The sequence below is a fragment of the Pyrgilauda ruficollis genome, unplaced genomic scaffold (genome assembly GCF_017590135.1).
Source record: "Pyrgilauda ruficollis isolate IOZ18807 unplaced genomic scaffold, ASM1759013v1 scaffold2, whole genome shotgun sequence".
NCBI classification, from domain to species: domain Eukaryota; kingdom Metazoa; phylum Chordata; class Aves; order Passeriformes; family Passeridae; genus Pyrgilauda; species Pyrgilauda ruficollis.
The window spans coordinates 15,341,232-15,353,854 of NW_024519206.1; the positions used below are offsets into that span (position 1 = coordinate 15,341,232).

Here is a 12,623-nt window from a genome sequence, read left to right on the forward strand (position 1 = left end):
TACTGCAATCAAATGATCTTTGTTTCAGTTTGACAATTGTGTTTCTCTTCTAGAGTGGGAAGAATCAATTTTTCACAAACACAAATTTTTAAGATAAATCTGAAAGAAAACTGCATGGAAAAAAAAAAGATAACATGAAAGATCTAATATTTCAAGTTTGTTTGGTTTATATCTGAAATTGTGTATTTACAAATCAAAATTGCACACTGTTTTTTTAAAGCATCTTCTTTGCTGTTCTCTGCCATCTTAATATTTAGTCTAGTCAGTGATGCAGCTGAATGAAGAGTGGACAACATTTCACAGCCCTTTAGAATTTCCTTTCTTGAAACAAGAGAACTGTGTAATAGAAGTAAGTTTCTGCCAAGTTGTTTAGGTGCCGACAAGTGGTTTTCTCTCCCCGTTCTCCCAGGTTTCCCTTGTCCACCTTCTGAAGACCGTGCGGCTCCTGCGCCTGTTGCGCCTCCTGCAGAAGCTGGATCGCTACTCCCAGCACAGCACAATCGTTCTCACCCTTCTCATGTCCATGTTTGCCTTGCTTGCTCACTGGATGGCCTGCATCTGGTATGTCATAGGGAAAAGGGAGATGGAGCAGAATAACCCCCTTACCTGGGACATAGGTAAGTTCTTCCTTCCTACACGGGCATATATGTATATATCCATAAATGTATGTAAATATACAAAATTGAGTGTATAAATCACTAAAAATTTCAGGTTTTGTTCAATTTTATACCATTATTTAGTGCCGTTTGTAGAGAAAAGGAAGAGACTAGCACTCTCTGAATTTCCGATCAATGCGAAGAATAGAGTTAAAATAAAAATCAGAGGGAAAAAATATTAAATAATTTTAGATTTTTAAGAGTGATTTAAAGTTTGGAAAATTCAGGATCTGTATAGGAAATGACTAGGCTGACTGTGTAGAGGAATAGATTAGACAACTCATCCTGGTTTTGCAAATTAGGAAACTTCATCAACCAAAACATTCCTTCAAGTGTGCAGATTCCTATGCATTGAAACAGATAGGCTCTGAAATGTCTTCAAGTTAAAAACTCCCTTTGAAATTATTGTTCAGAGGATCTGCAGGCTTAGATTTTTCAGAGCAGATGTTTATCAATGTTTATCATGTTTATCAATGGAATGCTAAGTTTTGGTCCAATCTTTAGTTTCTACCCCAGCCTTCATTCTGACCTGAGTGTTCCAAATTAACTCTTCAGATTTCAAGATTTTCATTTTTTGTAATGAAACATCTTCCACAAACAAAGTTTATCTAAAGGTGAGACAGTTTCCCAAGAGAAAAAAATATTTGGTGTGGGGGAAATAATGCAAATACCTATGACCAAAGACTCAGTGATATGCATTCAAACTGCAGATTGCCCTATTCTTATCACCTTTAATTTCTTTGGTTTTTCTTACTCCTATTATCATCTACCTAAACATCACCTAATTATGATAAACGTGAGGGGAAAATGACAATCAGTTAAAAGTGCTTAATCTCAGAAAAGTGAGGATGCTGGGTCAGGAAGAGAAAATGAAGAAAGAAGAACGTTCAAGAAATATGTGTTTCTACTTTTTCAATAGGTTACTTAAAGATTTGTGGAGTCTTCTTCTAAGTTGATTGTTGACTTGTCTTTTTTGTAAACCAGGTTTGTGACCTGCTGCTGAACTTTTCATAGAGAGCAAACTTCTGACAGAAAAGACTGCAGCTCTAGGGGAGAATATACAAAGAAAGCCCACTGTGCAAAAATTGGTCAAATACCGCAAACAGAGAAACAAATCCAGATAATAATAATAATGATAATAATGTCTCTCTGGTGGGAAGTAGCTCTGAAGGCACTTTGTCAGCTTATGTAGGCCACAAACAATAGCTGCTTTCAAAGCATTCACTGCAGTCCAAATGATGATGGTGGGCTGCAGCCTTGCTCCCTGGGTAGGGCTGTTGGCCAGGCTCCCCATGCTCCCCTTTCCCTGAGGCAAGGCCACATTCAGAAAACTCTCCTTATATACCCTGGGGCTCCTGGCATTTATTACTATGAAAACATTAACCTTTGCCCATCGGTTTTGTCCTTTCTTGAGCAACAGCAGTAATAACCCAACGTCCCAACAACCTCACCAGAACCGATCCCAGTTTATCTGGAACAGAGACATTTCCCAGAAGTCCCATTTGTGTCTCAGTGCAGGGGGTTGTATCTGGGTTATCACAAACTGATCATCTTCCAGTGGGCTTCCCAGGCTGGAACTGCTCCTTAACAACCCCTAACCACCAACTTACCTCAGCCTGTGCCAATCAGGGACATTCCCAGGGCAGTTGTAGGTAGTGCATTTCCACATTGGAAGGGCCAAAGCACTTAGTGGAGTGTGCTCTCAGACTTTCACCTTCTACATGGAAAAAGGGCTTTTCTATTGGGCTTACAGATAGGCATTTTTTTAGGGCTTTTCTTTCCTAAAGGTATGAGTTTGCATTTTTGCCTGGAAGGCTGTTCCACCACCTTCATGGATGGTCTCTAAAATATTTAGATGCTATAAATTTATAATAAAAATTATACTGCAATGACTACTGTAATGCTCCTACAGATATTAGTTCTAGAGCTAAGTTAAATAATTTATAGCTTTGGGGATTTGTTTGGATTTTTTGTTTGTTTGGGGTTTTTTAAGTGAAATGGTTTTAAAATGTTAAAGTATTAGATACTGGTTGAAAGAAAAGAGCTCAGAAAAATCCAGATATCTGTCATGAAGCTGTTGTTTTGCAAGGACCACTCCAGCACTGACAAAATTTCTGGTTAAGCTTATGTGTCACATATATGAGCAGAAAAATTTAGATTATGTAATTTTTTCAATCAGTACAAATTCTATTGCTCTCCACATGCAAACTACTTGCTGATGAAACATAAAGAATTAAGTCTTGGTACTCTGGATATCTTTTGCTATTCTGGTTATTATATGTAGCCAGCCTTTGTCATTTAAGAAAACTTCAAACAACCAGTTCACTACACCTCATAGCATCCACACTGGGGATATTTTGAGGGGAGAATAGCAGTTGTAATTTAGAGTATGAGTGAATAAGCAAAGTAAAATGAGGTCTGGAAATCATAATAAATCATAAGCAAATAATGCACACAGGAGAAATCTTGCTTGGAGTATAATTAAGGTAGTATTACTGTAAGACACTGAGGATATTCTGTTCTCCTAAAGGAAGACCTCAACTGAGAAATTTGTGCTGTTTTGGAGAGCATGTAAAAGAGGTTTCTTACTGCAGGCAAAGCAGTAGAATATGATCCTTACTCTTATACTTACAGGTTTTAATTTTTTAACTTTTAATTTCTATATATTAATACCAGAACTGGAGACTCCAAGTTTCCATCAATGCATCATACACAGACTTTATTTCAGTCTTTGAGATGCTTTCCAATGGCAAACATTAAAAAATACCATACAAAAATTATAATTCCTCTACTTTTTTTTAATTAAAGGAAATGCATCTCTTCCTTGGAAATTCTATTTTTTATTTTTTACTGGAATGTCTCAGGTGATATCCACTTGAAAACAGTATGGCACCATGAGTGTGGATGGTGCAATGTATGGAATAGTTGAAATATAGGAATGGGTTTGTTCTAAGAAAGGAAAATTATGTCTGGTATGAAAAGAAGATTCATTTGCTTTTCATGTTTGCTGCTATTTTTGGGGGGTAGAGGCAGAAGGACAAAAAAGCTATTAGCTTTTACTTACTCCATTTAGTGCTTCCTCAGAAAGCAGTAGTACAGATTTCAAGACCGAGGTTTGCTAACACTTAAAGCAAACATTTTAAAGCTGCAGTACTGTTAACATAATACTTTGAACCTTGCTGTGCCATCAGATATGCACCATGGCCCAGATCTAGCAGCATTTGCTTCTGTGTATCCGTTTCTCCAGCTAATTTAAACAACTGTGGTGCTTAATTTGCATTTGAATCGGGGCAATGGGAGTGATAACATTGTTCCTATGAAAATACCCGGAACAGAAAATGGCATTTGCTTTGTTCTTACTGGACCTAATTGGAAGCCTTTATTTCACTTTTTATCCTTATTCCCGCAGCATTCCCATGGCAAATAATTTAAAAACATGGTTACATTCACAAATTTAGCCACGTGGTTGCAGAGTGAGAAAGGTGAAGTGTCTGGGTCTATTACTGATGAACTGTCCTGACGTTAGGGCATTAGGACATAATGTTAAAAACTGGTTCTCTTGCTTAGCTCTAGTATTGCTAGATTTAACTGATTACATTGTTTGAAAGATACACACCATGAGCACTGCTTTTAGATGCTGGAAACCTTTACCTCAGCAAGTTCTCCTGTCTTAGGAAAGAGTTGTTCCATGTGCAGCATTTTGACTCTAATGTCTGACAAAAACCACAGCTCCTGGACACATAATTCCCTGGAGACAGTGGTACAGTTCTAGTCCTGCTTTTCCCTTTTGGCGTTTTCAGGTCCCTCTCTGTTACATTTCACCTTGTTCCCCTCATTTGTTTTCATTGGTGAAAAAAATGTCTCCCTAAGACATGGCATGATCTTCATCAACATGTAAAAATAAGATTAATTTTCTGTTAGCTGACATGGTGTAGAGGCTAGACTGTGTTTAGGTTCCTGGCTTATCCTAACACTGCAATTCCATTAGCTTTCATTTCTAATTGGCATCAGATTTAAGCATGGGCTCTTTATTTGCTGATTGCTGTTTTGTATTAACATATGCTGAGCTATATATTATACCCTTTAAAGATCTTATAAAACATGATACAATGATTTTTCTACCTGTCTCTAGAGGAAACAGATAATATTGAAAATATTTCCTGTTGCTGAAGGCATTCATTCTGTGAGAACCATGTGAGCTGTGGAAGCCCAGCTGTTTTGAGTGCAACAAGGAGATTATGAGAGGGCCAAAAGTCAGGATGCTGGCTCCCTCAGATAATCAAAACTGTCAGGTATAATTTGGGTCGCTGTCTCAAAAAAAATTCCATCCTGTCCACCAGAAATTTAGCTGAGACCTTTTATTATTCCTACAGTAACACAACATTCTGGCTATGGAGGGGCTGTTATAATTGCAAAATACAGTAAAAAAATAACCTGTGGTTTTTATAGTTAATAAAAGGGGTTTTTTTTGAGTAAGCTTTAAAATCAGGCCTGTAAAGGGCATTGTTCTTCAGCTATTTAAATTTTTATTTCAGTTGAATACCTCAATTTTCATCTCAGGTTTTTACTCATTTTCTATTAGTTTTTTAATGTACAGCAGTCTTCAAACCAAGAACTCAATTGTGACTGGACCACATACTCTGCAAAATAAAACTTCCCACACACACTTTGTTTATCACACTCTTGCAATCAGAGCCTTTAAAAGGACTTGTATGCTGACTCCCAGTGAACACTCACAACCAGCTGTCAGTGGCAAGGTACAGAAGAAGGTGCCCAGCACCTGAGTGGTGCCAGTAGGAAATGCTGAAAATAAGACTGTGTCTTTCATTCAGGTGTTGTATGTCCCATGTTGGACTGAAGTGAACAGCCTGAATTCAAAAAACTACCTTCTCCACTGAGTTCTTCAGTAAATTTAGGTGCAGGGACAAGCTGACTCAAAGATCAGGTGACCTCATGCAGATAGGAGAGAATCTCCAAGTATCTCAATCTTGTAAAGATTGTGGTGCTTCAGGCCTGATGCAGAAGTTGGCCAAAATGGGTTTTCCAAAATGCAGGTGTCCTACATCTTAGATGCAAACTTTAGGTTAAAACCTTGAGCTCAGGCTCCTAAATTTTGCCCAAATCCTTTGTGGTCCCCACATAGCTTCACTCTTGTCAGAATTTTGTAAGTCAGCATCGAGCTGGAATATCCATTAAGAGAGACATTTACCTGTAATTCTCTTGAGTTTCAACAGCTTGGGAAGTTTTAGCGCCAGGAAGCATTTTTCCTAGTTTATGCTAAGAAACCAGAGGCAGCTGGCTTTAGTTTTCACAAGGTTCTGAGCAATTTTACCAGGAATTCTGAAGGTACAGATTTAAGCTTATCCTTGACAATAGACATTTGTGGCATTGGTATATTTATTCAGGTTAAAACTCGGGCTATCCTCTTTTCAGAAGAAAGATTATTTTTAGGTATGTGTGCATCTGCTAGTTTTTCCACAAATATTGTATCTTAGTGAACTAGCAAGTTTCTGGTGTTCTTAGACCCAGCATAACCATTAGGTAACTAACAGTAGAAATCATATCGGAAAAATCATTGCCATTACTTCCATTCTCTATCAATACAGTATGTAATTTGTCAAAGCAATAATTAACTTTTAACTCCTAGTGTTTTCATATTATAGTAAGTCTCAGAATGTACTGTAGAAGCAGGTAAATATGAATGTATTTTTGCATAGCAAAATTACTTAAATGGGTAGACATGACAGAAGACTTGGTATGAAATTTGAGATAGAGGTGGTGTTTATTTTTCTTTTTTTATATATGAATTATTTTCACTATTAATGATCTTAGATCATTCTGGCTTTGTCCCTGTACAACATTTCCTTCTGCTAAAGGATTAAAAACGTGGGTTTGAATGTGACATGAGCACTTTTTACTAAATCTAAGCATTCAAGAAACATTTTAAAAATATGAAAAATAATGATGTGTGATTATCAGTCTGCTTTTGAACCCTCTGAGACTCATGTTTGCCACACATTCTTAGCAGCACTGGCAACCAGGAATTTCATTAAAAAAAAAAAAGAAAAAGAAAAAGAAAACTGAGATTTTGTGTGATCACAAATCTCCAGGGAGTGGGGCTGTGAGGAAAATCAGCTAACACATGGTAAAACTCTAGCACTAAGGAACGACCAGGTTTTGGACCCAGATGATGGGAATGTTTGGTGCATGCAGGTACGTGTACCTATTTCTGTATTCCAAACCTACCTTCTGGAGTTTGGGCCTGGACCTACATCAAAACAGCTTCCAGTAATTTCAACAAATGTTCAGCTTGTGAAGAGCTAGTTCTAATGAGCTACAACTGGAGTCCAGGGAAAGGCTGCAGCTGGCACCTGCTCTGGTGCTGTCTGGCAGATGGCAGGGCTCAGCACAGGTGCCCAGCACGCCCTGGTCTGCCTTAGTGGGAAAATTAGTTCACTTTTGTGGCATTGTAAGAACTTAGTGAATTCTCCTCACTGCCAGAAAGAGTACTTGTAAATTTCCAAGGATCTCAGCCAAGAGAACTATGTTCTACTGTAAAATATTGGTCTGGTTTCACTGCTCCAAACACACATCCATCAGGTTAGAACTGACACGCGTAGATTTATGAATCCTTGTGCAGAACAAGAAAGAACATCATGCTGACTACACTGCACAGCTCTGCACAGATATTATAGTGTATAAAATATTATAGCACTAGCTCGTTCGCTAGCAGTGATCAATTGCTCACTTCAGTCTGCCATCTCTCTACCTGAATGTTTGATTTTAATTTCTTTTCCAGTCTGCTTCGTTATGTTCTCAATTATCGATTTTCTTCATTTTAAGTCATTAGAAATAACAGAACCTGTTCCTCTGGAACTATGGTCCTTTCTGGTTTTGAAGATGCATCTTTAAGAAAAAGAGTTTTAAAAATATACTTATGTCATGCATGAGTGCTGGTATCTTCAATTTAGTAAAATCAATTTTAATGCTCTCTTGACTTGGGGTACCTGTATTGAAGGTCCATTGTTGTGTGGAATAGAAATATCTGTATTCTCACCTGTCTAGTTTTTTGGTGTGGGGTTTTTTTTTTTTTTTTTTTTTTTTTTTTTTGTTTTTTTTTTTTAAGAAGCAGGGCTGAAAAATCACTGCTAAATAATATTTGAAGGAAACGGTTGATGTTTACCACTCTTGTGAAATATTTGGGGTATCAATATCTGAGAGACTCAGCCAACTAGTTTGGGTGGTTTCTTGCAGCATTATAGAAAATAATTACCTCCTGGAGTGTCATACAGAAATAATAAATAGGAATAAAGTAGACAACCAAAACAAGATGATCACTTTGAAGCTATGAAACTTTTCAAAGTACAAATCTTAAGAATGACTACAAACAGTACTTATTACATTGCACATACTTTGAAAAAGACAAGGATGTACCAAAATTCTGAAGCATTACATAGTGATGAAATACTCTAAAGAAGTTCAAACAGAAAATTTTAATCCCAGGAGAATATCTAACATTGGAATGCTTTAAAATAATTTTATTGTCATTTTTAGTCCTTAAAAGTTTTAGTCCTCAGTGAAAGTAATGCTTTTATTGTACAAGCAATTCCATGAATTCTTTGAGGTTCACAATATCCAGCCTTGTTAGAACAACATAAAATCATTAAAATCATGAAGAAATTAGAATTAATGTACTATGTATTTCAAAACAACCAAAAAATCTTTATTTAGAGGCTGCTGGATATCTTACCTGAATGGTGAAAAAAATTTTTTATGTAAAATACTATATATGAGGCCAAATTTGGAGAAGCTTGTGGTGTGAAATATTAATGAATGAAAACATTTCTTTTTTCTCTAATTGGGTTAGACTTTTGAATAAGGTAGAAATGGGAGAAAGTTCATCTGGCTTTTGAAGAAATCCTATTTGCAGATAAACATAACTATTTATTATTTTTAGCACAATAAAAGCAGAGGCACATCGTATTTTCTCTGTCTGCCAGTCAGTTAGATTGGACAGAGAGAAATTTAACTGCTGCAAGGGAGTTTCATGTGCAAAAATGTAATCATATGTGGGAAGTATGTGTGGATACCTGTCTGCACAAGGTAAAGACCTACACTTACAAATTAAAATCTTGGAAAGGCTTATCTGAAATCCTGGTCCTGCTTCTTTGCCTGTTTTTATGTTGAATGCATATATTATATCAATAAATATACACCATATATCAATATACTTTCTACAACAGGTTTTTTTATTAAAATGCCTCTTTTTTAGACCAGAGTATACTAGACCTTGTATTTAAAATACAAATATATATTTTAAAATATTCATAGAAATGAAGTTTGTGGAAATTATTCACTTTCTATTTGTAAACCCAAACCAGTGTTTTTGAGGTGCAGGTGTGTGAAACTAAAATATCATTTATTGAGCTGAACTGAAGCATTCCCTTTGCATTTAGATTAACATCAATTTGTATTTTAGCTGCTCTGGGCCTTAGTAAGTCTTCCCTGCTGTTCTTTCCTATAGGCTTAGTTCCTTGATTAAACTGTATTTTCCTTTACACACCGTACTTTGCCTTCTGATTGAACCATTTTAAGCAATCACCAAATACCCCAGGACGGAGATACCCTATTGGATTCGTAGCCCAGAAAAAAAGCAGACATGAAAGTAGTTTATTAAATGGAGTGTGAATTTTTTACATCATCATTAATACATTTCCAAGATTTTGTAACTAGTAAAAAAAATTTTGGACAGTTTTTACGTCAAAGGTAAAAATCTGGCGTGCAGACGAAACCCCTGAGATTTGACAGTGTCCTGCTGCATTGAACCACAGATTACCTGGGTATCATTTATTAATTCTACAAAGCAGTTTTTGTCTCAGTGGAAAAGCTATATCTCCACCAATTTCTGCAGCCATGACAGAAATTCTCAGTGCCACACATAGGGGGAAAATCTGCCCAGTAAACACCCCAGAAGAGGGGGTGGTCCCAAGAGTAAAATAATGCCAGGATCTTTCTACATGGCTTCTGTAATGGGAACACCAGAGAGTATAATTAATTGCAAGTTGAAAATATTGTGCATAGAAGCTCTGTTCAATCAATTTGAAGTTATACCAGAGTCTTTAACCCTTTACTGTACTTGGAACTGCAGATCTCTCGGCTGCAGAGAACTTCTGGGGTTTATTTAAACCAGTTAGACAGTTGAACCAGGACTATCACATGCAGTAAATCAAGTCAAACACAGCTTGCTCCATCCAAGTCCTGAAAACCTTGGCTGGGTAGCTTGTACTAGGGTTACACTACCCTCCTCTGAGAGCTCTGTACAATTTGCTAAAACATTAGTGTCTCTTACATATTGGTTTTACAGGAAGTTCTGTTAGGACCTGGAAATTTCTACTTCTGTTTTAAAGCTCATGGTTTGGCTGTTCAAACTATAACTTTTCAATCCAGTTCAAAACCACAAAGCCTCTGCTATGTATTTTGAAATCTTTCCAGCAGCTGCTTCAATAGATGATCGGACTGCCTCTCAGCCCCATCCCATAGGTAGAGATCTAGGGTGCTGGAGTGCCATGCTGATTTCCAAAGACATCCCAGAAGGACTAAAATAGCTTTTCTTTTCTTTTGTAGCACAAGAATGCCTTAAATTTTTAATGTAGAGATGTCCTTTGCATATATTCCTATTTTCTATTTGTTTCTCCTTTTTTCTCTGCCCTTTACCAGAGCAGATGCTTGATAAAAAGAAGGGTTTTCTGCTGCCAGAATAGAAAATCATTTCTGTACAGAAATGAAGAAATTTTTCAAGAGTCTTTCCTTTCCAGTCTCTCTTCCATTTTCCTACACCATGAAAAATATTTCTGTTCCTTTTGTCCTTTCAGTTGACAGTGCTTAAAGTTACCTAGTATTTACTTTCAGTCAAAGAAACCAATGTGAAACTGTGAGAGTATGTCAATGAATTCTGTGCAGCATGTAAAGTTTTTCACAAGACACATTCTGTAAAAGTAATTATACCTAATTATTTTAAATTGTTTTTCATTGTCAGGTTTAAGAGAGCTGGAGATAAAAATGCTAATGCTTAGGATTCCCTTATGTCACACACTTCAAAAAGACCTGTCATGTCTGCAGATGCAGACGTATTATTTCAGAACTGCATCAACTTTAAAACGTAGTGTACTTTTCCATTAAGATACCACCTTTTTTCTTTAATTTTTACTCTTTCTTTATATCAAGCCCTTATTACACTACAAATTCTTGTTGGTTTTTTTTTTTTTTATTATCTTTAGATATAACCCAGAGTAATAGATCCCCTTTTATTGATCTCCCCCTCACAAAAGCCAAACATGTTTGGATCTAAACTTCCTTGATTCAAGTGGCACATAATAAAAAAATTTTAAAAAATTGAGAAATGTTACATATGTCGAAGAATCAAGGAATAAAAAAGCTAAGACAAAGCAAGAGCAAATAGAGTGCTAATTTATCATAGGGCTGCCTGTCAGAGGCAGGTCCCTGTACAACACAGTGGCTCCTTAGATAAGAACACAGAGGAGAATGTTTAGACAATGCTGTAAAATCTATGGAGCAAGCAAGGAGAGGATTGTAGTGAGGGTTAGCACATTTAGCTGTTATCTCACCAGCATGGATGTCAGCAATAAAGAAGACAAGGAGAAATGGATGTCACGTAGCCTGCAGCAGTCTATGCTGACCCAAACTGAACTCCATACCCTCATTACCATCTCCTGTGTGATCATGCAGGCCATTCAGATGGAAATTAGCATGGTTTTATTGCAATTCTGCAATTAACCTTTCATTTGCAGTTAGACCTACAAAAGGAAAAGTTTCTGTGCTGAGGCTTCTGCCCCTGCTTTAAGGCTTCTGCCCCTCTTTTGCCGAACTGGGAGACTGCATTTGAACATGTAGTAGGTGCTGAGAGTTGGCTTGATTCCTGGAGTGGGAAAGATGGCAGGAGAGGGGAAGGTACCACCTGCCAGGGACCTCTTCTTGCATTACTCAGATTTAAAAAGAGGAGTCTGGAAGTAAACAGCTCTACTCTTGCAGACTGCTGACAATTAGACAGAATGAATATATAAAATATGCGTAGCAAATTACCCTGCTTTTCTAAAAAATATAGTCCTCTTGATATCTTGCTCTTGTAAATAAACAATACTTTTTTTTTACAAAGATTTTAAGATATTGATTACCATTGTCACTGCCTCCACAAGAATTTATTTGCAGATTCTGAGTCAGAACTTTGATATATTTACTCTTAGGACTGAGAAATAGTCATAAGAACTGAAAGACATTATTATGTATTTCTCTGATGGTGAGACCTGAGAAGGTGAGAACAGCAGGGTAGAGGTAAGATTAATTTACCAACTATGCCACACTGCGTACAGTTAGACACAAAGCTTTGTTAGCAACTTTAAAACTTACATTCTGCAAGGCTGTGTTGTGTGGGAGATTTTGGCATATTTTTATAATAAGTGTTTCATTTTAAAGTCATCCCTATTGCTTGTGGGGAAGAGTGCTTATTTCTTTAAAAATGTATGAATAGCCTGCCTGGAGTAGCTCAAAACCTTTTTGGCATGATTTGGACTCCAAACACATAAAGCTGCAAAACAGGTTTCTAACTCTTTAGCTGACACTGTAGAAAAAATCCCTTATTACCATAAATATTATTGCAGGAACACCTGGGGTGCTACTTATGGGTCAAGGCCCTCTTGTCTCCATTGCCGAATTAGCACAGGATAAAAAGGCTGCTCTTGCCCAAGAGGATATTACAGTCTAAATATAAGATCAGAAAAGCTCTAGCAGATGGGTACAGACTGATGGAGCACAGGGAAGCAAAGAGGGCATAGATGGACGTGCTCTTTGCACTGAATGGAAAACCAGCACAAATGTGTCTAATTCCAAACTTAGCTGCAAGGCATTTAATATCCTGGAAAAGGACAGTAACAGCCAGTGTGCCTAAGGAGC

At 37.0% G+C, this 12,623-nt stretch overlaps 1 protein-coding gene across 1 annotated transcript in view; it reads left to right on the top strand.

Moving 5' to 3' along the window:
• KCNH8 (potassium voltage-gated channel subfamily H member 8) overlaps nt 1–12,623 on the top strand; it is a 177,337-nt gene that overhangs the window by 109,014 nt on the left and 55,700 nt on the right. The window contains exon 7 of the mRNA XM_041466515.1: nt 410–617. Coding sequence (XP_041322449.1) covers nt 410–617 — 208 coding nt within the window. The remainder of the gene's footprint in view (nt 1–409; nt 618–12,623) is intronic.